At 37.2% G+C, this 27,627-nt stretch overlaps 2 protein-coding genes across 4 annotated transcripts in view; both read right to left on the minus strand.

The window, feature by feature from the left end:
* Positions 1-1,863: 1,863 nt before the first annotated feature.
* Positions 1,864-11,369, minus strand: LOC107666178 (protein Wnt-2b-A-like). Of its 2 annotated transcripts, XM_016457364.1 has the most exons (6): positions 11,040-11,369; positions 7,393-7,613; positions 5,665-5,942; positions 5,204-5,468; positions 3,203-3,464; positions 1,864-3,113 (listed from the first exon to the last, which is right to left on the minus strand). In XM_016457364.1, the coding sequence occupies exons 1-5, from the start codon at positions 11,156-11,158 to the stop codon at positions 3,235-3,237; spliced, it is 1,113 nt and encodes a 370-aa protein (XP_016312850.1). In that variant the 5' UTR covers positions 11,159-11,369; the 3' UTR covers positions 1,864-3,113; positions 3,203-3,234. The 2 variants fall into 2 exon arrangements, with proteins under 2 accessions (XP_016312850.1, XP_016312849.1); XM_016457363.1 differs by having other exon boundaries at positions 1,864-3,464.
* Positions 11,370-20,117: 8,748 nt separating this feature from the next.
* Positions 20,118-27,627, minus strand: part of LOC107666171 (CTTNBP2 N-terminal-like protein) — a 17,967-nt gene continuing 10,457 nt past the window's right edge. For both annotated transcript variants that reach the window (XM_016457352.1, XM_016457353.1), the window contains 3 exons: positions 22,457-22,729; positions 22,197-22,304; positions 20,118-21,409 (listed from right to left, as the gene is read on the minus strand). In XM_016457352.1, coding sequence (XP_016312838.1) covers positions 20,345-21,409; positions 22,197-22,304; positions 22,457-22,729 — 1,446 coding nt within the window. In that variant the 3' untranslated portion in view covers positions 20,118-20,344. The remainder of the gene's footprint in view (positions 21,410-22,196; positions 22,305-22,456; positions 22,730-27,627) is intronic.

Here is a 27,627-nt window from a genome sequence, read left to right on the forward strand (position 1 = left end):
CATCACATGAGCGTGTAACCGCCATAAAGACGGTTAAAAATAATAATAGTAACGGTTAATTGTGTCTATGAGCCAAAAATCTCCACTTCAGCAGCACTTACATACACCAGACTTTACAGTTTTATTCCTATCTATATTCTTAAGGTTCTTACAGAGGGATTTGTTCTAAAAATGTATGCAAATTATTGCATATTTAATTAGATAACACATAATTTGCATATTTAAACATAGCAACTTAATGTAATCAATCAACTGGGGAATATGGTGATATCTACTGGTTAATTATTTTTACCCTATTCAGCTGGGGTGTCCTATAACATAATATTCAGGTCCGCAGCACAAACAGTTATGTGTTAAAGTGTAACATTTAAGGTTATAGGGTTTGAAAAACTCATTCGCTACCCTATTTTTTTTACCTATATTGCTTCATTGAATTTTTAAGCAAATTTTTAACCTCAATATTAACATTTTAAAATCTAGTTCACGTTTTTTTCATTTATCTAGCTTTGAAACAGCTGGTTTATTTTCAGCATAACAAGATCGGTATCTTGGACAATTGACTGAAAATGAATGCAGCTGTAAAGACCACACACATATTAGGCTCTGAGGACATGATCACGTGACTCGACGGATATACACAAAGTCTTCGCCAAAGAAGAAAAGTTTTGAATGCTATGTTAGCTTTCAGCGCCTTGACTCTATCAATACGTCCTTGTACGGATTAGTGCTCTAATTAAAATGTTAGCCGATTCTGTTTAGGAACATACATAAATTTCAACACTAACCACATAGTGGTTACGCGCTGCCAAGGGGGTAATTTTACAATGTTCAAAAGTAAACATACTCTGACATGTTTTCCACAAGTCTTTCTCAACCCAAGTTTTTCTGGCAAAGACAAGGTGTGAGGTGGAACTGTTGAACAATGAAAAACATAATCAGACTAGCTGTGGGAAATTTCTGACATTCCACAATTGGAAAAATGTATCTTTGGATGAGTTGCTGAAAATGAAGCAACAATAGAGAGCTATTGGCGCCCTTTGAGACTTCAGTCTTGATATAAGAATTACAGAGGTGAAAGCAAATCCGGTCAAACAGCTTCAAGCAGCTCTGTCTTACAACGTGACACAAATTAGAATGGCTCGAGATCAGAATCGCTTGTGTGCAGGGGCCAAAATTAACACTCATCGAGTGCCAAAAAGGAGTAAACATTGGGTTTGGCGAATTAATAAATCTAAACAAGTTTTTTCAGGAACTGCAACATAATACATGGCTGAAATCAAATAGTGAGAATGATCATCTGAATTTTGATTATGGCTGATTTTTTTTTCTTCAGTTCTAATAATCAATAATATACAGTACAAACTAATGATTTAGAAAATTCTTTGGAAGTTCATATATATATATATATATATATATATGTGCTGTTTGGATATTGTTTGTATAGCAACGACTTTCCTTTTGGGCCTCTTTCGTCAATTGCAATTTGTACAATGACAAAATGAACTTCCACAGTCTTTACCTGACAAAGTTTCAGGTTGCTTTTGATTAATGGTGCCACCATTTTGGACATGCATTACTGACCATCGTGACAACCCAAGCGCTTCGTTCACTCATCCATCTTAACAGCAAATTTAGAAACAACCATGTTGTCAAACCAAGGAGCTTCATTCAGTGCAGCAAAATGAATGGCGAAGAATGCCAGTCATGCTTACCTGACTATTTTTGCTGCTCAATCTCAGTAAGCTGCTGTCTTATTTTAGCAATGATTTGACATTTAGAGTGGGTTTTACATGAGGACATATATGAACATATATATATATAGACATATATGAAGCAAGCAGTAAAACATTCAGAGAGGCCATTTAGTTCCATTTTTTTTTTTGTTTTGAATGGCTATTTCTTGAAGATCTGGTTTATAGTTGCTACTAACTATCTCAACCCAAACGCAAAGTATTTCAGAGATTTGATGCAACAAGCATTGAAAACCGGTTAATTCAACAAGCTTGTTGTAGCAAATTTATGCCTTTTTTATTCTCAGAAACTGCACAGAACCTATCAGATTTTAGTATACAATTTTGTATGTTGTGTGCGAAATTCATCTAATTCTGTGCAAACAGTCTGTGGTCATGGTATCTGATGGTTTGGACTCTTTATTTCAATAAACATCACATTTCACTGAAAAATCCATCAGGGAAAATATTGAGATACTGATCTAAAGTTTTTAGAACCAAACTCTACCAAACCAAAAAAAAGTGCTCATATTCAAAGGGATGTTTAAGTGCTTAGATATTAAAAAGATAACATGAAAGATATATTTCTCTGATATGCAATGACAATGGGATGTCACAATAGGCACTTTCGCGCCGCATAGTTCTAGGAACTTTGTTCTAGAAACTAGCCAGCATGGTGGTTCCTAGAGAATCAATTTCTCCCTTGGACCGTTTTCCAGCGTACACTGGTAGTTCCTATAGAACTGTTTTAGTCTCTACTCTGAAGTAGGAGCTAATTTAGTTCCCCAAAAACAGAGTTTCTAGAACAAAATACGTTCTAGTTCCTGTGGTGTGAACACACCAAAAACCGGGTACTTCCGCCAATAGTTCTAGGAACTATGAAAAGGTTCCTCCGGTGCGAAAGCGCCAAATAAATTGATCATTGATCAAATTCTTTCATGCATAAGTTGTGTATCAAAATGATGGTGCATGAAGTAAATGGGAAGCACAGTTATCACTGTTGAACATTTTTACAGCACCCTTCAAAGTATTATTTTGGACCATGAAGTGGAATTGTTCTTGTCGTGAAATGCGATTTGTTGCTATGTTCTTTGGGAATCTTGAACTGATGCTGTATATTGTTCTTTCCCTAAAACTCCATCAATGCATTTATCAAAGCTGTCCAAAAACATAATTTGATGTATATAGGCACAGATATTATCAGTAAAAGGTGTTTACAGTTTGAAAATAGTGAAAGGATTGTGTCCTGATCACAGTTCATTCTATTAAACACCAGACAATGCCCATTGTATGATTTCCCATGACACCAACCGTCTACCAGTGCTCCAGACTGGCCTGTGATCTCTGCGCTTGCATCATTGAAGGCGGGTAAAGTTCAGGGTTCTGCAAGTGGAGATCAGAGTGTTATAGTCAGAAACTACACATTCCACAATGCGTTGGCCCACTTCAAAAACCTGAGAACAGAAAAGCACCAGTAGCTGCTGATTGGTCATGGTCATGGCAGTCAGGTCAAATCGAGCCAGTCGGGTTTCTTATGTGGTTTACAGGTGTGGACGTCCACTGTTTCCTCACAGTCCCTGCACTCCACAGCGCAGCACCACTTGAACTTGCACTCGCATTTGCTCACACGATTTACACGCGTGGTGTCGTACCCACGGCCGCAGCACATGACCTCGCAGCCGTCCATGCCTCTGGAAGACTTGTTACACACCCGTCCTGCTGTACCCAGAGAACCTGATATATAGATGCAGAAATGCAATACATCAGGGTCATTATTTTCCATTTAGTAAAATGATTCCATTGTGAGTCTATAGGCCATTCACTTATTCAATCAAGATCTTTTTTCTTTAGAAAAATATTACATGGTAACTATAGTTTTTCCATGGGGCAACTGGGTATTTTCAAGTCTGGGTCATATAGTTGTTCACCTCAAAACCAAAAAAGAAACAAATAAATTATAATAAAATACAAATATAAATGTTATTTATTTTTAATAAACATGAACATTTAAAAAGCTTATAAAATGAAGCACATTTTACTTACTATTATAAAAGTTTTTTTCATGATGATTAAGCACATTTCTCTAGCGTAGTTGTCATAACTGTAATGTGTCTGAGTGCTTTATCTCTGATATTTAATTATCTATGTGTCATATCAATATTCTGGTGGTTCTCATTACTCTAATAATTGTAATAATTTTAATTATTACTGTATTACAAAAAAATATACTTGAAGGCAATTATTTTTATCTAAATTGGCAAATACTACGATGTATAAATTCTTTAGAATTTAATGCATCTTTTTTTGCATTGCATTGCATTACACTGCGTTGTAGTAGGGCTGGGCGATATGGGCAAAATATCTCGGAATTTTTTTTGCCGATTTGCGATATATGGTATATACAGTGGGTACGGAAAGTATTCAGACCCCCTTCAATTTTTCACTCTTTGTTATCCACTGAAAATCTGTGGAATGACTTGAAGACTGCAGTCCACAAACGGTCACTAGGGCTGGGCGATATGAGCAAAAATTCATATCTCTGTATTTTTTGGCCGATTTGCGCTATACGGTATATATCTTGGTATTTTCATTTTTGTATTTGGATTTTAAAAATCTGTATTTAATATATATATATATATATATATATATATTTCACTTACCGCCCAATGTTGTCCAACAAAACAATAAATATTAAAGGCTATGAAAACAAATAAAGTGAATGTAACCATGTAAGCCTTTATACTATGTGCAAAAAAGGGTTAAAATCACATTTCATTCTAACATTGTAACATTTCAATCTAAAAACAAAAATAAGGCTTTTAAAGTTAATTTCACTAAACTAAAAATGAAAATAAATGAAAACAAAAGCACAGAGTTGTGTAAGACTATTTTGATTGTCACTTTACAGTCAGTGCTATCATAAAAATAGACTTACTTGTAAGGTCTCTGTAAGCGGCACATGCAGCCTTTCTGGCCGAGCCACTTAAACTAATATGCGAAACGAAACTATAAACTATATCTTACCAGTTTTTAAAGGCCTTAATATGAAGCTTGTCACATGTTTAGAACAATTTGGATTATGCACTTTCTCCGTAGCAGCTCAGTCTGTGTCCTCAGCTATATTTTCAGATGCGCTCGTATCAAACTACTGTATATCGATATAAACGGTATTGCCTCATATCAAATCTTGTAAAGAAAATATCGATATATCGTACAAACTCGATATACCGCCCAACCCTACGTTGTAGTAATAAATTATTTGAGAAATGTGTTTAATTTTCATTAAATTTAACAATGCAAAATCTAAATAGTACTTACATAAGTTTTCTATTCTTTAAAATGCAAAATACAAATTCTTATTTTTGTCTTGGGACTTTGGGGTGAAATATGACTCTTTGGCAGAATTTTGCCCAATTTTTTGATATCCCAACTATCATGGTATAAAATCATTTAGCATGCTCTTTGTTGCTTACCTGCCAAACGGTCCATTAGACAATAGTCTGGAGAGTTCTCAGTGTATACTAGATCATTTTTGGTCGTTCTCTTGTAATCTCGGTCAGCAACCATGAAGCCTGAACCATCCTGGTTCATGGTGACCTCCACAGCAGTATTGTACTTCTTTCTCAAGTAGTCCCCTGTTCGCCGGAAATCAGACATAGCCAGCCAGCATGTCCTGAGAGCACATGACCCACTGACTCCATGACACTTGCATTCAGTCTTCATAAAACGCTTTACTGCCTAAAGAAAACAGAACTCAACCCATGACCTATGAACCACTCAATGACCCAGATTAAAAGACAAGCTCGAATTTTTATAATTAGCTTTTGTAATGTTAGGACATGTTATATAAACCCCTTCAGGATCATAACCTGCTTACCTGTTAGGGAGTATTTTGCAATGATAATCAATCAAATGTGATAATCTTGACCCTTACCATTCTTCCACAGCGGTTGTTGTGCAGATTCATCAGTGCTCTGGCATCTTTGACCATCCTCTCTCTGGCGTCCACAAAAGCTTTGGCAAACTTGATGCCGTAGTTGATGTTGTCGCTACAGCCACCCCAGTCAAAGTCGCCTTCTTCATCGCTCGTCCGGCCTCTCCTGTTGGTGTCGCAGCGACAGATCTTCAGCTCTCCTTGACTGCATGCTCTGGTGATGGCATAAACCACCCCGGCAGAGGAGATCGCATAAACGAATGCTGCTTCACGGCTACCTGATGAAAGAAAAGTGAGAGATTTTTCATAATGGCATGTTAAAAATGCAGTACAGTTCTACTGTAACCTTCAAAAAGTGTGGCTTACTTACAGTTGTCAGAAAGTGTTTTAACTTTAAAAACTTCGCTTTTCAGTAGTTTAATAGAGCCAAGAAAGTTGATGAGGCGTAAGGCTCTTACTATGGTGTTAAATCCACTGTGCTTTTGTTATATCAACTCTCTAACATCATCCCTAGATTTAAGCCCCTTGGCTGGCCTAAGTGCGGGAGGCCACCCTAGAGCTTTTAGACATTCAACTGATTCAGACTGACACGCCTTCACCTTTAGTTTCTTTGGTCGATTGCACTCATAGCCTTGAGGTGTATTTTTTCACCAAAGTAGCGCAAAATGACCCCTATTTTGCTCATTTTCCTCCTCCAGCTCACGCACTGAGCCAGAACAGAGGGTGATATGTCAAAAAGAGCAGCTTTGTCTGTCTGCCAGAGTCATCTGCACAAATATTTACATCTCCTATTACTGTTTATACATCAGCCTGCAGAGAACCCCCTCCCGACTAGCCACTTGTATTTGGAGAATATCCACTCTCTGTCAGACTGTCAGACTTCCATTCTTGGGAAGTGGAGATTTTAAAGCCCTTTTTCCCGACATCTATCCAACAGACATATTGATGGGATTGTTGTCTTGACTGCATGCTTTACACAGCTTTTGTTCTTGTAGCAAGTAAAGCTGTAATGTTGCACCATTTACTGTACAGTTATATGCCAACACCTCAAGCTGATTGACTAAAGCATAACCTTATGAAAACTTGTCTATGTTTACCCAAAGAAAAAAAGGCTATTTTAGGACATTTTTGGTCAGAATTCTCATATTTTTTTTTTTTTTACTTTTAAGATTTTGTTTGTTTGATTGTTTTGATGTGTTTTTGTTTTTCGTCTTTTCCATTGTTCTCAATTGTAGTAAGTTCACATTGGATTCCCGTTTAAAAATAACTTCAATACAATATTTTTATATTTAAAACATTGCATAAACAACCAAAATTACCATTCCAGTAGTAGTGTAAAAATATTTAGCAATTTAAATAATATATTTCATATAATTTTTTTATAATATTATATATTTATATAATAATTTAATAATATAACATTTTATATTATTTATAAAATGTTTATAAATATTTAAATATACTTTTGTTTTGAAAATGTTGTTACAATGCTGTCCTTAAATTGGCTTTTTCCTTGTGCAAAATATGCTTTCTCGTGTCTTTCTTTTGATTTTGGGGTGGTTCTACTAGCTTTGGTAAGACTCGCATTTGCACACAGCTTGATATTTTATGGAATATGATGCTTTTATACATGATACAAGGTTGCATAATTTATGCACGTCATGTCTTATTACTGTATGATTTTGATCTCAGCCATTGTTAGCAATAAAGTGTAACACAAACACTGACTGCGCAACATGACGCGGCCAAACACAGTATGGTCTCGCTCCAGCGTGCTGCAGTTCCAGCGATGGTGTCGGAACTGGTGCTGGCATTCTCGGATCCACTCTTTGGCTCCTTCTCCGATGGATTGCATGAGATCTGGGTGTCTTTGGCAGAGCTGCCTCTGCTTGTTCACCAGCCCTGGAATGTTGTCACATATGACCCGTGCACCTAACGCACCAATGTACCTGCAGAAACAAACAGAGACACATTAGTTGACCTAACATCTGCTAAATGAATAAATGTAATGTATAAGTATACATTACTATTGCAGTAGTTGCCCAATGTCTTGTGATTATAAATCAATTTAATGCATAATTATCAAATCAATCATGCTGAACATGAGAAACCCACTTTATAGTCAGCCTGCTCTTCTGGGTCCATCTCTTTTAGAGACTGAACCTTCAAAGTTCATGTCAGCCACACTTTAATACAATTTTTCAGGAATGCTTGATTCAGACGTGTCAATCATTCTGTGGTATAAATATTTTTGCATAGCGACCACTAAAAATTGAATAATGTTCCCATGTTCCCAGCCAATTGATTTCCTATAGCTGTGCTAGTTTCATGTCTCAGTCTGTTTCTTCACACATAATAAAATAATTTCAACTTAAATCAATATTTCATGTCCCTTTATTTAGGATATTTTGCAATAATGATACCCATATCCTACTTTACTGTGTCTGCAGAAACTTTAAATTTTCTGTTCACAGAGTCTTAAATACAGTTCACCCAAAAATGAAACTTCCAACCCAATCTCATGAGAAAACATAAAAATTTTACAAGACGGCCATTTCATATGAATTTGTATGATGTGATTCATGCACAAGTGTACGATTTTTAGACCAAGGTCCACCCCAACCTCATTTCATGAAACTGTCAGTGGAGCAAAAACGTGAATGAACAGTTTGTACAAATATATGAAACATAAAATAGTTGCGAATTTCCATGATGTTGCATTGGAAAATTCTGTCATCACAAACTCGGGTCGTTCAAAACCTGTGTGACTTACTTTCTCCTGTAGAACACAAAAGATATTTTGAAAAATTTATTTTCCAAAAGATATTTTTAAAAAAGTGTTTTTTTTCTCCATGCAATGAAAGTCAATGGGGTCCAATGTTGTTTTTGTGTTCCAGAAATGAATAAAAAGTCATACAGGCTTAGAACACTATGAAAGGGAGTAAGCGATGACATAATTTTCATTTTGAGACAAACTATCCTTTTAAGAGCTACTTCTTTCTCCATAATTTAGATACACCCCAATTTGTCCCATATCCCATGGTTCTCTGTTGACAAATCTCTACAAGAGTGCAGCAACAATTGACAATCTTGCATTAATATTTGTCATTATGTTGCAGGTTTCTTGTTAAACAGCCTGACAAATACCTGGTGGTGTCTGTTCAAGCGCCCCACACAGACACCCTCGGCGAGGTTTACGCTGTGCTCACACGCCCTTGTCTCCTTCCCGGATCTCATTATCCAGTCAGTTGTGTCTGGCTTTGTGCGACAGCACTCCGTACAAACCTACTGGACAATTTCCACTCCTCTTATGGCTGTCTCTATCGCTCTCTCTCTCTCTCTCACACACACACACACACACACACACATACACACACACACTGACATACTAGTGCAAACATACAGCCCAGCGAAAGACTTATTCCTCTCGCTATAGCATCCATGGGAGGGCCTGCTGTTGCCGGCTTTGCACGGTTGCCCTGTTGATCCTTGACACACAGAAACACAATCTCGCTCTCCCTCTCTGTTCCAGAACACTTATCAGCTGTATGCGGCTGGGACTGGGAAAGGCCGCTGCACGTGAGCCAGAAAACCGCTACGCGTGAATTGATTGCAACGATGACAACAATCCCCATAACTGTATAAATTACCGTAGGAACTAAGAGATATTTATCACCACTGGCTCACACGGTTTTGGGCACGTCGCCACGGCTGTCTTGCGGACTCACGCTGTCGAATCCCCGCTGCCTTATGGAGGGCAAAAGGGGCCATACGTATAGTTATTTCAACATAGATGATACAAACGATAACCCTTCTTTTCCCATTCATGAAATACGGTATTATTGTCTATCGTGAAAAAAACCCAGCATTCGTTTTAATTGAAAGTATCAAAAAATAGCATGTACTGAGATTATGTTGTTTACTCAGCTGTGGGGCACTAGGCAGTGCGCTGACTATGTTGATATTGCTACCTCTGAGACGTGATGGGGAACTTATGAATGCTGCAATTAGAGACGTTTTTAAAGGCGAAATCTGCCATTGTGTCATCATGTCTGGTGTTATACAGTGAAGAAATGGAGATGAAAAGCAATAACTTCAAAACTAAGTCACTTCAAATCTCTATCACCCTAGCAAGTGTGTTTATCTGGTGCGTTCAGCACACAAGTAGGTCTGCTGATCCAGCCAAGACCTGTCATAGTACAGTCTGGAATGTGTTGATCAATGTCACTTCAAGACATCAGACTCCTCTGTCTTTACTAACAACTGCCCTGAGAAATGATTAAACACAGTACTATATGCATTTCTGCCATCACCTTCCATCTAGAGCTATTTTTTTTTCTTTCTGATTGTATCATTTTTATCTGTTTTTTTTCCAATAATATTGGTGTGATTATACTTAGCTTTTTGCTATTTATTACTATTTATTTGCTATTTTAGTACTTTTAATTTGTGTCATACATAGATCACTTAACTGTACATTACTAACTGCTCTTCCGTTTGTTATCATGCTCTGGACCAAATTGGTCTAAAAATGTATATTTATATAGAGATTTATATATATATATGCTGCACCACAAGCACACATTATATAGGCCTACCTTTTCCATAATGTTAAAGTCAATTTAGACTCAAATGTATATTTATATTCAATGAAAAATAAAAATAGTATTATTTTGACATAGACTTTTTTTCAAACTTTAAATCCATTATTTCTCTACTGTAATCTGAAATGCTTTTTTTATTTTGTACTCTACTTTTCTAGATGATCAAATGTGTGATTATTATTTTTTAATCATGGATCATGAAAAAGACATAGATATTCACATAATTAAAGGGGACCTGAGTCATATCTAATGATGGACAAAAGTTGGAATTAGTTTACTGAATTCAGCCGTGCTACTGCATTAAGGAAAAATATGTGTTTCCCACCCTTGTACAAAAGTGAATGTATTAAATATGATGTAGGCCTACTTTATAAACTAAATTCAAATTTAAACACACTTTTTAACAATGGTTTCGTCCCAAAAAACGTTGCTTTTCTAGTTAAATTCTTACAGTCATAAGAATTTCTCTGATGTGCAGTTCATTTTTCAGCTTCCCTACACTAATCTGGGAATTTCCAACACAATTTGAAACCATTCCTGAATCAAACGAGATATTACACTGAAATCCCTTTTTTTGTGTTTTTATTTGATTCGAAATTAATTATTTATTGTTATGATTTGTCCCATATTGTGACACAAATTCAATGAGCGTACTTGTTATTGGGAACAGTTCTGTTAGTTTAATTTAGGTCTGTAGCTATGCACCTAACTTCGATTTCCAAAAGAAAATGAGTGGCTCTTGTGCCAATAAAACACTTAGAAACACTTTACCACCAAGACGAGTCCACACTGGGAGTGAACATGAGCAGCAGTAAGATGAAGGGCAGGTAAATCCTGGGAGCGGAGCCGCTCGGTTGACGGCGTGACTGAACTCCAGCAAACTCTCGCATGATTTACACGGTCAGTTTGCAAATGCTTCCAATTCCAGAAAAAAAAAGAAGAAAAAGTCACAGGTTCATAACAGCTCTTGAGATACTTTATTCTTCATGATTCAAATAGTGTATCTTTCCACGATAGAATCGATCAAATTACTCAGAATGAAAACAGAAACATCCATATAAAATACCGAGTATTCATTCGTATCCAAATTGAGTTCCTTTAAGTCGAATCTGAACGTGGTCGTTAATAGTCCAGTGAGTGAGGTACAGTATCTGTCCCGCAGAATCAGATCCAGAGGCAGGTCTCTGATTGGTGGGAGAGTCTGCGCGCTCATTGGCTGAAATCAGCACGAGGAGAAATGAGCGACGCGCGCGATGCTGTCACAGCCGTGCTTCTCAACACAACAGACGCGTTACTCTGACCACTTACAAAGAAGTAGACCATCGTTTTTGGACGCTACCACGATGGTAATACCATGTTTATTGTAGTAAAAATATGTCAAAATATATATAATTTAATGTCTATTTTAGTGAGGTAATCGTGCTGTACCATGGTATGCAGTGACTTATGCCTCCGACAGGCTAACCTTAACTGTCCGAAAGTATTTAGACACTTACATATTTAAAAAGTATGAATAGTTTTGCGTTCATAACAAATATCAAACCAGGTTTAATTTATTTTAAAGACAGATAGCACAAGAACATGCTTCATTATAATGTAATATCAGGCCAGACGTCCAGTGTTTGTTTAGGTATCAACATGCCGGACTGGCGTATGCTAGTCTATGTATAACTCAATGAATACCTTCTGAACAAAGATAGTAGCCATTGCTCATATATTTTGGGACGTGCCATTGTCAATGTACATAATCACCCCAGCTTGCTCATAAAATAGCCCACTGGTATTGGACGGCGGGGGGACTGCTTTACACACAGTAATACAAAGTAAACAACAAAGAGCTCCAGCAAGAATGTTTCTGGTCACTTTGACTCACACTCTGTCCTTTAGCTTCCTGCCAAAGATCATTAAAGGAGGACATGTGCGCATTAGGAGATAAGTTGGCGCAGAATCCACTTTGTTTGCATGCCATTTTATTTACTTACTCATATTGAAAGAATATAAATATGTATTTGAAGTCTTGGAAATAGACACATATATACTAAATATATATATATATAGGGCCGCTGCGGTCTCTTCCTGAAGTCCACAATCAGCTCTTTAGTTTTACTCACATTCATAGAGAGACAATTGTCCTGGCACCATGATGTGAGTTGCTCTACCTCATCCAAGTATGCGGCCTCATTGTTGTTGGAAATGAGGCCCAGAACCACAGTATCATCAGCAAATTTGATGATAGATGTGGAGCTGTGGGAAGACACGCAGTCATGTGTGTAGAGAGAGTAGAGCAGAGGACTCAGGACACAGACCTGTGGAGCTCCTACGTTCAGGGTGATGGAGTTGGAGGTGAACTGGCCTACTTTCACCACTTGAGGTCTACCAGTGAGGAAATCTAGAATCCAGTTGCAGAGTGAAGAATTCAGACTGAGGTCCAAGAGTTTAGAAGCTAGCTTGATGGGGACTATAGTATTGAAAGCTGAGCTATAGTCGATGAATAGCAGCCTTACATACTTAATAATGATTTTAACATAGCACTACGCCAAACACACCAAAAAAACAACAACTACATAATGTGTATGTACAACCACACACACATACATATATACAATTTATTTTAAAGACAGATAGCACAAGTACAATTTTAAAGCAAAACATTGATAGTTGGATATGTTTTAAATGATAAAACAATGATATATACAAGGCTAAAATGGAAGCAAAAAGTACTTGAACAAATAGTCTATCCATATCTATCTATCTATCTATCTGTCTGTCTGCCTGTCTATCTGTCTGTCTGTATATATATACACTGTAAAAAGTCATTCTGTAGGTTTGTAGATTTCATTAAATTTAATGTGCAAACTTTATTTAACAAAATTAAATTTTTTTTTTCTTCAATATTTTCTTAATTAAAATTAATTAAAAACGACTGGAATAAAACCTACTCAATTATGTTGTTAAGGATTTAGCTATTATTTTTGAATAATTCCAAATAGAGAGAATATTGAATGAATCCAACATGATGGAAATGAGCTGTTTTCAATTTACAAGCATTTCCTGTTACAACGCGCGGTTTAAATCAGCTCGTGAGCACGAGGCACGCATGCGCTGGAGTTTCCCGCTGACAACCTGGAGGCAAAGCCGATAGCCACTCTTTTTCAGTTAATTTCACAAAGGTAAGGAATATTATTTAATTTATATATGAAAAAAAAAACTGTTGTTCAAATTGTCTACTTTATGTAATATAGGCGTCAATCAAAAAAAAAATATTAGTTAAGGTCTGCTATTTAAAATAGATTGGTGATAGTGCTCTTGAAAAATAAAGATGCTAATGAACTGTTTGCCAATATTTTTGTAGATTAACGTTACTATCTTAAGTGACCTTTTGTGGCCTAATATCCACATCACGTATTGGTACGTTTGAACTAGGGTGTTGCTCATAAAGTGGAAAATCACGTTTTACACAGATGAATGGCTGAAGGGGTTCGTTTTAAAACTGTTTAACGTCAGCGCTGCCGTTGAACAGCGTGCACGTCGTTTCCATCACTCCAATGCACTTCTTTTCAATCCATCACGTTGGCATATTACGAATAATAATCCATAAACAAGTGCATTTTGTTGCACAACATCGTAAGGTTAGAAATCGAGCATCGAATTTTTTTATACGTTACATATGTGAGGACCTGACCTGGCGATCTGCCAGGACGTCACGCGCTAATCTAACGTTACAGTAAACACGGGCACACGAGCAACAATGAAAGCTTGTATGTATTTTATTTAAATAAAATCCCTCGAATCCAATCATTCCTCATTGTTACATGCTGGAGCTAGCAATTCGAGTAAACGGTCATTCTGCACGATCGCAATTGTACGGAAGCCCTGAACTTGGTTTATTTGGTGTTTCAGGAAAAAAAAAAATCGCTATAAATGTTAGATATTTTGGTATACAGTGTTATTAACATTCCACATTTCTATTAACATTGTTTTTGCAGACATGCAGAAGAGAATTTAAGCAGAAGAACAATGAAAAGATGATAAAGGAGATGGGCAAGATGAACAAAACATTTGCACATCGACGACACAAAATCATTATGATCAATGTCCATGTGTGCAAGACATAAAGGAATGATGGACAGCCCTGTTTCAACCTTCTCAAGTGAGTTAACAATGCTCGATCTTTAAAAAAAGCATCAAAAATATTAGTTAAGGTCTGCTATTTAAGATGGATTGGTGATAAGTTAGCTGGTGCTCTTGAAAAATAAATATGCTAATTCGTTCATGTAACATTAACTGTTTGCCAATATTTTTGTAGATTAATATCTTAAGTGACCTTTTGTGGCCTAATATCCACATCACGTATTGGTACGTTTGAACTAGGGTGTTGCTCATAAAGTGGAAAATCACGTTTTACACAGATGAATGGCTGAAGGGGTTCGTTTTAAAACTGTTTAACGTCAGCGCTGCCGTTGAACAGCGTGCACGTCGTTTCCATCACTCCAATGCACTTCTTTTCAATCCATCACGTTGGCATATTACGAATAATAATCCATAAACAAGTGCATTTTGTTGCACAACATCGTAAGGTTAGAAATCGAGCATCAAATTTTTTTATATGTTACATTTGTGAGGCCCTGGCGATCTGCCAGGACGTTACGCGCTAATCTAACGTTACAGTAAACACGGGCACACGAGCAACAATGAAAGCTTGTATGTATTTTATTTAAATAAAATCCCTCGAATCCAATCATTCCTCATTGTTACATGCTGGAGCTAGCAAGTAGAGTAAACGGTCATTCTGCACGATCGCGATTGTACGGAAGCCCTGAACTTGGTTTATTTGGTGTTTCAGGAAAAAAAAAAAAATCGCTATAAATGTTAGATATTTTGGTATACAGTGTTATTAACATTCCACATTTCTATCAACATTATTTTTGCAGACATGCAGAAGAGAATTTAAGAAGAAGAACAATGAAAAGATGATAAAGGAGATGAGCAAGATGAACAAAACATTTGCACGTCGACGACACAAAATCATTATGATCAATGTCCATGTGTGCAAGACATAAAGGAATGATGGACAACCCTGTTTCAACCTTCTCAAGTGAGTTAACAATGCTCAGACAAAAAGGAACATAATGTATCTGAAAACACCCTCTCAAAACGTGAAATTAATTTGACTCTCATTCCGTATTTCAGGTGAATGCAGAATTTCACAGAATAACCACTGTGCAGCTGGAACCTAAATTGGTCCTCACTGGATCTTCACACTTCCAAGCTGTTGACAACTGTTTCGTGCCAAAGGAGGAGCACTCGGAGAAAGACTGAAAACTGAGATGGAACTACTGAAAGTACAGTTTAAAATGAAGCATGCAAGCCATTTGGCTACTTGTTGTGTTATGTAAGGGTGAGAGGAATTGTTTATTCTTGTATTTTTCTTCATGATCAGCAGGTAGTACTTCCCCTTCTACTGTAAATTAAATATTAAACGTGATGATATTTAGGTTCTCAAACAAAAAAAAGCTGACATGCATTTATGTGTGACAACAGTTCAGTGAGGTTATGTTTTGTTGCCTTCAGTTAATTTCATGGACTTTCACAGAAAATATTAAATAAGTTGTTTATTTATATATGTTCAATTTCAATTATAGTATCAACTTCAGTTTCAAATGTAAATACAGAGGATAATACAGTGTCGGTAGGTTTTTATTCAACAACCTCTGTTGATAGATTCAAGCACTGTTTAATTGATAAAATTTACAAAAAATTTACTTCATCTGTTTTTTAGCCCATGCGATCAAGCCAAATGATGAAAGTAGCCAGGAACAAAATATTGTGGAGGCAAAAACACCTTGGGAGTGGCTTATACAGTTTGTTGCTCACCTGTTGACATTTTTTCCAGATAGTTGAGTTTCAGATCTTCTCGGTTGATCAATATTTCATAGGTTTTGAGTGTCACTGCTGTTTAATGTTACAGGACAATGAGGACCAGAAAGGAATTGAACAGCTTGTGATGGCAGTAATTGTGACCAAGAAGGGAACTTCGATTGACAGTCCAAAGGACATTGGAATTATTATCAAGGGGGAGAAAGTTGTTACAAGCCTTGAAGGTGTTCCCAGGGCTTGCTATGTCCTCCTTGGTTTGACGTATGCACTGAATCTCCATTATCCCAGGCATCTAAAGTATACTTTGTATTATTTTTTACAGTGTATGTTACACTTTATTTTAAGGTCAAATTCTCACTAATAACAAACCCTTAACTACGACTTTTGCCTCAATAAACTCCTAATATGCTGTTTATTAATAGTAAGGTAGTTGTTAAGTTTAGGTATTGGGTAGGATTAGGGAGGTAGAATATGTGCTTTGTAAGTATTTGTAAGCAACTAGTTAATAGTGAGAATTGGTCCCTATACTAATGTGTTAACTCTCTCTCTCTCTCTCACTCTCTCTCTCACTCTCTCTCTCTCTCTCTCTCTCTATATACATATTCTGTGCCATAATAGCGATAATATTTCAAATACGTAGGTTTACAAATTTGTTGAAATCACTAACACTATCATTAAGTGTGACCTATAGTAATAGTGATGCTTGCCTTAGCAACCGCTACTAAACACGATTAAATGCCAAATCTAACCACCACTGGGGCTCATACAGTGGAGAGCATCACCTTTTGTTGTCTCTAAACAGTGTGTGACTAGAATACTTAACCCATTGGGACTCAGGATGTGCACCAATAATTAGTGACGTGTCCTTTCTGTACTGAGAGGTCAGTGCCCTCCCCTCCCCTGATCTAGAGGAGCTGGTGATTATAGCAGTGTGTGGGAGACAGATTTCACCAGGCCAGGCATGCGTCCCTGTCGGCCTCGCAACCTCGACCTACTGTCCCAAACAGGAATGTTAATTAGCAGCATCCACCAGAAGGGGTGACCATCCACTGACACACAGGACATCTACAGATAAACCAGTGTAGTCAGCAGAAATAGCAGCACTGATATTTTAGGGGACATTAAATTAGTATTTCACAAAAAATTTAAATACATAATTATTATATATAAGTAATAAAATGGATTAAAGTTGATGACTATATAATTATATGAAAAAGTTAATAAATATATTATATTTATTATATTATAGCAATATCAATATACTAATATTGCTCTCGCTGCTCATGTGGTATTGCTTATCATATGATATAAATTGTGACAAAAACTCATATAGGGACATTTTTTGCCCCAATATCTTGAATTTTAGGAACATAATGTATGTTTCAAAATGTATGGACTGTAAGATGACGTACAGGTCTGGGTGCGGGGCCAGTGCATTAACTGAGTTAACATATTTTAATCGCGTTATTTTTTCATAACTAATTAATTAAGTTAATGCGTTAAACTGACAGCCCTAATTATTTATTCACACTTGTTGTATCAGACTTTGCTGTGATTTTTCAGTACATGTAAATAATGACAGGCCTTTTCTATTTTACAATTAAAAAATAATAATAATAATTACAAAAATGTAATAATTTTTTTTAATGTTATATTTAATTTATATTATTTTAATTTAATTTATATTATAATTTTTTTAATAGATTCAAATGGGATTTTTCAAGTTAAGTCCAGCTCTAGACTGTATAAGCTGTGAGTTTGCGCTTGATTGGAACCTGGTAAGACCATTGTGACCGGGGGGCAGAGTGGCACATACTTCATGCGTGTTTGCCTCTCTGTTTCCCAGGCCACACACACTCACACACATATACACACACATAAAGAGGGGATTTAGGGAGAGGCTCCTGGCTGGTTAAACTGTGATCCCCGCTCCTGTTAGTCTCACATGGATGCTTGTGATGCACACACATTTTTCACGTTTTGCCCCCGAGTTTGAGACAGCAGATGCTTTAAAGGGTTAGTTCACCCAAAAATTCTGTCATTAATTACTCACCCTCATGTCGTTTCAAACCCGTAAGACCTTCGTTCATCTTCGGAACACAAATGAAGATACTTTTGATGGAATCTGAGAGCTGTCTGACCCTGCATAGACAGCAATACAACTGAAATGTTCCCAAGTCCAGAAACGTAGCAAGGAGATCTGTAAATTAATCCATGTGACATCTAGGCTTGCCGCGATAGATGGTGCTGACGGTGATACTGGTGTTAAGCCGCAACACCGGTTATGTCACTTGCCCACCGCGGCACCGACCCCCACCGTCGTTTTGATTTTTTATAGTAATAAAAATAATTTAGTTCAGTAAAAGAACAAACACTACAATTAAAAACTGAACGCGGCTGCTCAATGCAGCGAGCCGAATGACAGTCGCATCACAGATCAGATTTCAACCGGTGGGAAAATTTCCTCACCGTCACAACCCTAGTGACATCATTTTGTATATATATTTTTATATATACACACTTGTTTTCGTTCAGATCAAATCACAACAATGTAGAAAACAGATCCGGCGTGACGCCTACGTTGTTGTGATTTGATCTGAATTAAAACAGCGTGTCCGTGTGACGCAGCTGACACAGAACAGCATACTACGTCCAGCTGATACTCTACAAAATGGTGCAACAGGGTGATGCGGAGGAGACGAATTGTTGAATAAAGTCGTTTTTTTTTTTCTCTTTTGCACACAAAAACTATCCTTGTAGCTTCGTAAAATTACAGTTGAACCCCTGATGTCACATGGATTAATTTACAGATCTCCTTGCTACGTTTCTGGTGCGGATGGCGCGGACAGAATTTTCATTTTTGGGTGAACTATCCCTTTAAGATCTAAGGGTCTGTTGTGCTTTCATTGTAACATCAAATTCAGAATCATACATTGACTAATTTCTGTGGTTTTGAGCTTGTAGTGTGTGTTTAATGTTATCGGTTCATTAAAGGATAAAACTTTATAATAACATTCATTATTAGACAGCTCTCTGGAAGACTTGATTCTGATTGGTCAGTTTAATGTTAAAATTAATACTGCAATGCAATAATGCAATTTTTAGTGTGACAAATAAATCGGAATCTGCAATTTTTTTTTACATCATTATTTGAGCAAACTATCACAAGAAGACTACCACATTTATACACAAAAATGGATTAAATCTCAAAATAACTTTATTTCACATACTATTTTTAAAATACAGAAGGCAGTATATAGAGTATACTGTGCAGTAAGCTAGTGTACTAGTATTCCTTTCCTAATGTAGCCTATGAATGACTGAGGATGGGTGATAATGTGCCCTCTGCTGGCTGGATTTAGGCAGTACAAATATTCAAATCTAAAATCTTTTGCTCCAGCCCATGTCTACAAGTGTAACAAAATGTAAAAATTATACTGGTTATAAAAATAACATTCATATCAGATCACAAAAAGAATACAAATTTAAAAGATAAACAAAACAGAACATTATAATGTGATACAAACATTTGTAACATGATTCTGAGCGAGATGTAAATATTAGGCTAAATATCCAATACCTTTAGATATACAAAACAAACTGCTATGTGAGAAAGCAAAGGATTGTTTGCACATGCAATCTGTTAAATATATAATTCAGTGTAAAAACTAGATGACGGTAAAATGTTCAGATACACAATCGTGCACTGTTGTTAAAAATTTTGGGGCTGGTACGATTTTTTTTATGTTTTTGATTCTTTTATGCTCACCATGGCTGCATTTATTATATTATCAACAATACAGTAAAACAGCAATATTGTAACATATTTTTACAATTTAAAATAACTGAAATCTATTTGAAAATATTAATTTATTAAAAAAAGAAAGAAACGGTAGACCCCAAACTTTTGAACGGTAGTTTTTATATAAATATTTGTCTGAATAACAATATATAAAACTATTTATAGAAGCTGGTTATTGTCAGTGATAAACGTGAAAAATGAGTTTTGCTCATGGTAAAATACAGAATGCATAATGTATTCATGCACACAATCAACATGCATCTGACTGAGATATGGTAACACTGCAAAATTACTTAGAAAATATATTTCAAATCGTCTAAAATGATTTTAAAAACTGAAATGTCCCTCACAAAAAATCAACAGTGTTTGACACGATCAAGTTCATTATTTGTGCTTGCTAGCCGCTAGATGACAACACCAGGTCTGGTTCTTTGCTGTTCTCTGAGTTGCTGCTGTGTCCGCAACTGGCCGCCGTTTGAGCCAATCGAGCAGCTCGGAGTGTGGCCGGTGAAGGCGGTGTGTCGGCGAGGCCTGGTTTCTTTGGTGGGATGGGAGGTGGGTTCCCTCTGTCGACTCTGGAAATAGTTGGAGACCAGATAGTGGGAGACAGCATCCCAGAGTGGGCCAATGTGCGGTAATCTGTGCCGAAAGGGGAACTGTTGGGGGAAGTTGGTTTGCTGGGACTTTGCGGAGTGCTGAGGCGATTCAGGGCGTGTGTGACTGTGCTGCGGGCTGCTTGTTTAGAAGAAATGCTGTCTAGTGAAACCACATAGGCTGCACAGGGTGAGAGATCACATGGAGAATTTGGAGGGGAAGAGACGGTCTGAGAATCTTGATCAAAGGTGCCTTGGAACTTGTGACGGGCTGCATGGAAGCGCTGGTTGATGCCAGCCTGGTACGCCGCTTGTATACTGGGCATGTCAGGTGATTGATTGCTGTTTGTAGGGCTGTGAGCTTGTGGATTGGTCTGAGAGCTCCCATTGGTTAACATGCCTTGCTTCTCAACATTCCCATCTTCCTCCGCAGGAACATGGTGTCCGTTCATTTGGGTCTTGTTTGAGTTCTCCTCTGCATTGTTCATCTCGCTCCTCAGTTTCTCTAGTTCTTCCTGTAGTGCTCTACAACGTGCTTCCTCCTTTCGTAATCTCAGCCCAAGCTGCTCCCTTTCAGTGTCAAACTCGGCCAGCAGCTCCTCTCGCCTCGCCTCCATTTGCATAGCCCGCTTCTTTTCCTCCTCGATGTCCACTCTCAGAGCCTGATTGGCCGCTCGTTCACGCTCGAGGCGATGGCTGAGTTCGCTGGCACGCTGGGACTCCTCGTGTGCACGCGTGCCGGAGCGTTTGCATTCCCGACTCAGCGCCGTCATGAGCTGTTTATGCTGGACTCGCTGGTCTTCTAACCGATCGTGCAGTCGTTTGTTCTCCCTCTCCATTCGGGACGTCTTTGTCTTCTCAAACTCCAACTAAACACATGTATAAAACATACACAAATTAGTAGGAAATACACTGATAGATTCATATATTTGCAGAAAGAAATTTTGTTAGATAAAAATTTTTCTAAAAAAAAATGGTTTGGAAGTTTGGAGATGTTTTTAAGTATTTTATGCTCACCAAGGATGCATTTATTTGTTCAACAATAGAGTAAAATAGTAACAATGTGTAATAGTATTACAATGTAAAATACCTGTTTTGGTTTAAATATATTTAACAGTTATAAACCTTTCATATTGGCATCTGTCAAAGCTCATAAAGTGAAAATTCTGCACAAAAGTGTCACTTTTCACTTTTATGCAGGTTGAGACTGCTAATTTTACATATTCCTAAATTATATTGCTGCTAGTTGTCAGAAGGATTTTAGAAAATGTTTTATATTTTTCCTTGATATTTTATGTTAATGTTATGTTTACGTTAAAGAGCATGTTTTATTAAATATTTAAATGTCAAATAAAACACACTTTAACAATAAGCTCTTTTAATCAGTGACATTTTCTGTGGGATCAACTGTATATCACTTTTGTTGTATGCAAAAATGTACATATTTAGGATGATACCTGCATAGTTGCATAATTTTGTAAAATAAAAAAAAATCTGGAACAGGCTACAATTTTTTATCTTAATCAAAATGAGTCTTTGCTTTGTTAAAATAACAGAGCAAAGACTCATTTTGATTAAGACAATAAAAATTGTAGCCCGTTGCCATGTACTGTACCTCAAATTAAGATCACTATTAATATTTTCAGTTCTTTGTACCTGCTGCAGGAGGCGCTCTCTCTCCTTCTCCAGAATGTAAGTGACATCATCTCCTTCTGCAGTATCCTCAGCATGCTTCCTCTTCTCCTCCTCCAGATCAGCAATGACCTGAAACCACCACAGAGGGGCGACAGAATGAGATAAAGATTAGTCTATAAACCAATCCAATCTCTCCTTGACCTGGTAAATCCAATTTAAATGATATGCTCACATCAGTATCGATGTCAGTGGCTTTCAGCTGTTATGCAGCATAAACTCACCCTCCTGTGTCTGTTCTCAGCAGCTGCTAGCTGTTTCAGCATCTTCTCCTGCATCCTTCTGCAGTGTCCGACCACCAGCTTCAGCACCGTCAAAGGATCCGAGCGAGCCGTGGCCCCACAGACCCCCTCTCGTCTCTGGGAGGAACTTCCTCCGTCCCCCCTGGTCTGGCCGGAGCTCAGGAGGACCTCACTGTCTCTCTGCAGGGCCAGGAATGGGTCGCTCAGGTTGTATTTGCCATATCGCTCCCACATGTAGGAATCTCTACGCTGGGCCTGTAGCAAGACAAGAGACAGATAGGGATTTATTGGATTATTTTAGATGGATTTCTGCACATTTCACTTTAAACAATTAGTGTTTAAAATCCAATTTTCCAAAATCTTTTGATTAGTGCTGTCAAAATTAGTGCGTTAACACAGGGACAGAGCTAGGGTTGGCCACCCCACTCACAACTGCTGCTTCTGTCTCTTTTTTCTTGACAAGCACTTCGGCTCAGCGCCAGGCACGGGCGTGAAAAAGCTACAGGTGACGAGGAGCTTCAGTTGAACAACAGTGAACTGTGGTCAGATGAGATGTTGTCAGGCCATATGTCAGTAAAAACAAATTTTTCTGTCCTGTCTCCCGTTATACTGTGCTCGTAGCGTGTGGTCGTCAATTGCACGCACAAATACGACGGCACTCGCTGTAGCCTTTATCATTTCATATTAAAGCGCAAGTGAAATTATACGATCATGCGTGTCAGATCCGCGTCACATTCAGCAGCGGCAGCTCTTAAATTAATAGCAGCCAAATAAGCTAATAACCCAGCTGCTGTAGAAAAAAAAAGAGGAAATCAATAACTTTTGTAGCTTTAAGGATTCATCTATATTTAATTTAGAATTTAGTGTTTGATCAAGTTTATTCAATTTCTGTACATTTCCTACTTGCTGAAGGGCAAAGGGAAATATGACATTTATTATAATGGGTTTATGTGAAGATTGTTTTAAGTTCACTTAAATGAGAAGTAATTTTTTTAATTGATAGCTCACAATTATACTGTAATGTTGAATGGCTATAGTCAATGGTTAAATATTAGGGAAAAAAATAACAATTTCCGACATCAGTAGTATTGTTATGAGTGATATTGGCCTTCAGTCATTAAAAAAAGATGCCATTAAACAAATATTAAAAATATACTGTCTTTATGTTATTTCTACATTAATTTGAAGATTGATTGTGAAATTATTGCAATATAAAAGTATATTTAAAACATTAATGTTAGTTGGGATTAACTGATTAATCACGATTAATTTAAGAAAAAATGTGTGATTAATTAGTTGTTTTTTTTATCAATTGACAGCACTACCTTTGATATGAAACAGCTGTTGTCTGAAGATCTGTTGTCTTGGTAGTTTGCGACTCATTTTTGTAGCTTCTATTCAAAACAACTCTGCAAGCCTTGTAAAGCGGCCTCCACTTTTCTCTTTTACACAGACACACTCGGTACATACTTGCTTTCTAAACAGGAAATGAGATGATACAGAGCACATGACCCTGCCAAAAGCAACATAAACCATTCTCTTAGGCTCTGTGTTTATATCTGTGTGTGTGTGTGTGTGTGTGTGTGTGTGTGTGTGCGCGTTCAGCTCCCGGTGTTTGTTGTTTTAAGTAAGAGGTCACACAAGGGGTGCATATAGAGATGAAACAATCGCTACAGTTTAGGTAGGGTCAATGCAGCGAACGGGACACCAAAAAGTTCCAGCTGGAGTAATTTAATACCTCCTGAAATGACTCTCTGAACTAAAAGAGCTCATTTGACCCAGAAAAAAAAAAACACAAGGATAAGGAACCGAACGGAACTGTTGAACAGTGAAGAGAGAGTAGCTGATTGCTAAAGAGAGTCTTAAATTACAGCATTCAAATAGTGTCGACAATCTGAGACCAACAGCAAAAAAAAAAAAAAAAGGTTACCCAGGTTGCCAGGTTATGGCTGCATAATGTATTCTGGGTGGTTGCTAAGGAGTTACTAGGGTGTTCTGAGCAGTGTGAGTTCTGAGTGTTGTGGGTGATTACTTTAACAAATGTATTTGGTTGCAACAGAAGAGGTTGAAGCTTAAACGTAAAGAGAAAGGCGTGATGAAACACTCCACCTCATACAGGGTAGTTTGGAATGAGATTTTATGAGTCCAGCTGAAAGCTGTAAGACTGGGAGCTTCTGAAAAATGACTAGATGTCTACAGGGAATAGAGGTATGAAAATGAATGTCAGGAGGAGGGTAAAGACACACAGATGGACATACATCAAAACACATACTAAGGGTCCAAAAATATCGTTTTGCCACACCTGTCAATAGAGGATGAAAATGTATTGACCATAAATAATCTGCCAGCCACAAAACTGTATTTTCCATTATTACCCTATACACATTGATGTTGTCGAGACAACTCCCAAAGACGGGAGTATATACAAGGGCTGGGTAAAAAAATATTGATCTCTCATTTAAATCGATTCTCATTTTTACGAAATGATTGTGCTTTGTTACTTTTTTTTTTAAACTTTGTTACTTAACTTTATTATCATAAAAACTTAATTGAGTGTAATTCAAGCGCTTGTATACAAATCAGTTAATTTTAACCTTCAATATAATATTAATGTAGTACCAACTGACTCTCATGTTTATTTTACAGCATTAGTTGAGATACTTTTTTTCCTTGAGAAAATTTGGGATGTACTGTACCTGATAAATATCCAAAAAAATCAATATCGCCTCAAATCGGAAATCGAATCGGATCGCAAGCTTGTGAATCCGAATTGAATCGTGAAATTGTGTCAAAATCCAGCAGCCCTAGTATATATCATGTACATATAACATGTTGAAATGAAAAGTCAAAGAAACGTGGATAGAATAGATGGCTCAATGCTAAACTAACACAGAGATGCCTGATCGAATGACTGATACACCACAGGTTCTCCACTGCATTGTCAAATCACTCGGCTCGTCTGCTCTTTAGAGTGACGGATTCAGGTCGGAACATGCATGTCCATCTGCTAAGTGTGTATGAGAGTATTTGCTGTTTAATGGTTTACTCAAGTTCAGCAACATAAAACCTTGCCATTTTAGACAGATCTAAGATTCTGCTTCTCCAGGAGCTTACGATTATCAGAAACTCACACACTAGCCATGATGAACGTGGTAAATGAGTGTAAGTCAGTACACTTTGACTCTTTGTGAACCTCTGTGGCACTGATGCTGGAGCAGATAAACGTGCCGTGCGGACGTGACACAATGAATGAGTGTTTTACAGTCTCTGAAGCAGAAGGGGTGAGAAAGAGGGTAAAAGCTGTGTTTTTGTCTAGAGGAGGCCTGCTGGAGGTGCTTTGCTTAACATGAAATTGGGGATGATGGTGGGTGACATTGCCACCAATACTTTAATGAAAGCTTGGGGTTTTAAAAACACTGTAAAAAATGACACACAGCAGCTTTAAAGATGAATGTAATTTGTTGCATGCAACCTGTAACAAAAATGCATGTCTTGGGATTTGTGGGATTTCATAGTTGTCACTAAGGTATCCAATGACAAATAAATATATTAGTTATAAATATATCCTTTTTTTTTTTTTTTTACTAATTAATATTATTCCATTCTCCATATGGCACAAAATGTAAACTAAAATAAAAGGACTTAAAAGTATTGTATTCAAGCTAATTACTTGGTACTTTAAGCTCCAAATAGCCCAAATAAACAACAGCTGTATGTACTGTATGTAAAACCTTTTGTTTATCAAGTTAAAGGATGTCTGCTTTCCATTCTATATTTATGATGTTTTCAATTGTGTGTGTGTGTGTGTTTAGGCTAATAGCTTGAGCAATTATGGGGGCCTTGGGAAGATTAACCTTACTAATGACTTAAGATAAGTCAGCCAGTCTGGTGCCTTCAAACAATCTGTGTGTGTGTGTGTGTGTTAGTCTATCTGATAGATAAAGATGCCATAAAGAGTATCTTCACTGAGAACATTAGAGAAACCAGGGATAAAATAGTGAGATACTGTTTGTATCTGCTACCTGCACTCTCAAAATCATACTAACCACTCATTTGATAGTAAAATATATAAAGCTATTTTTGATAATACATTTACTCACTTAACTTTGAGCTGAACACCTGGAAGGCATTCTTTCTGGAACTCAAAGTCTATTTACTTGTTAGTCATGAAATGTTTTCAAGTTTTCCTGCAAAAGTCAACAGCTGCTAAGGGGCAGAAATAAGCATGGGAATGATTATTTGAGCAAAATACCATTTAGTTCCCCTCTTTTTTTCAGAGAAAGCACCACTAGCAAATAATGAATAGTGTTTGTATGTTCGATTAGCATGACTAATGAAGTTATACAGAAATTAGGAGCTGTTGTGATGTGACTTCTGCCCTCCTGTTGATTTTCCCCTTTACGTTTGACCAAATGCATAAGGAAAATTTGCAATGTGTATGTGTGAGAGAGTCAAAGCAGAAAAGTCATGCCTTAATGACCTCATTCAAAGCAGGCATTGAGTGACAGAGATTGTAATCCCAGCATGCCAGAACATCGCCCCTAAAAACCACAGAGAGTTTTAGAAGAAATATGCAGTTGGGTTAAATATATGCTATCTACTTAAGAAGTCACCTAAAAGTGATTCAGAAGAATGGTTGGTTAATACCCCAAATCTACGGTTTGTGATGCTCACATAGCCTCAGTCCAATGCTTTCAAGAACAGGAATGCAGCAGATAATATCTGTTCAGCCTACCATAGAGATTTACCACAAAAAACATGATCTGAGAGCACATATGCTGAATTTTATTACCATGCTAACATGATCAGATAAACAGATGGCACTACAATAGAGTTTAAAGCTGAAACTAGACAAAAGGAAATGTGCGTAATAATGTTTGACATGTTTGTGTGTGGCTTTGCAGAGAACAAACAACATTCAAAGGCTTGATCAGGGGCCCAGAATACTGGCGTTTGTACGGACGCAAATGATATGCTCAAAAAGGGAAGTTGTCTTGCTCACTGTCTGGCTGATTCTGAGTCATTCCTACATTGCCGAATCAGTATCTCAGCAGCTACTGTGGTATATATAAATTGAAAGTAAACTAAAAAACTGTTTCAGGCTACATTTCACCACAAAGCACAAAAAAAAAAAAAAATATATTATTTTATAA

This window comes from Sinocyclocheilus anshuiensis, unplaced genomic scaffold (genome assembly GCF_001515605.1).
Source record: "Sinocyclocheilus anshuiensis isolate Anshui unplaced genomic scaffold, SAMN03320099.WGS_v1.1 scaffold447, whole genome shotgun sequence".
In the NCBI taxonomy this organism is placed as follows: Eukaryota; Metazoa; Chordata; class Actinopteri; order Cypriniformes; family Cyprinidae; genus Sinocyclocheilus; species Sinocyclocheilus anshuiensis.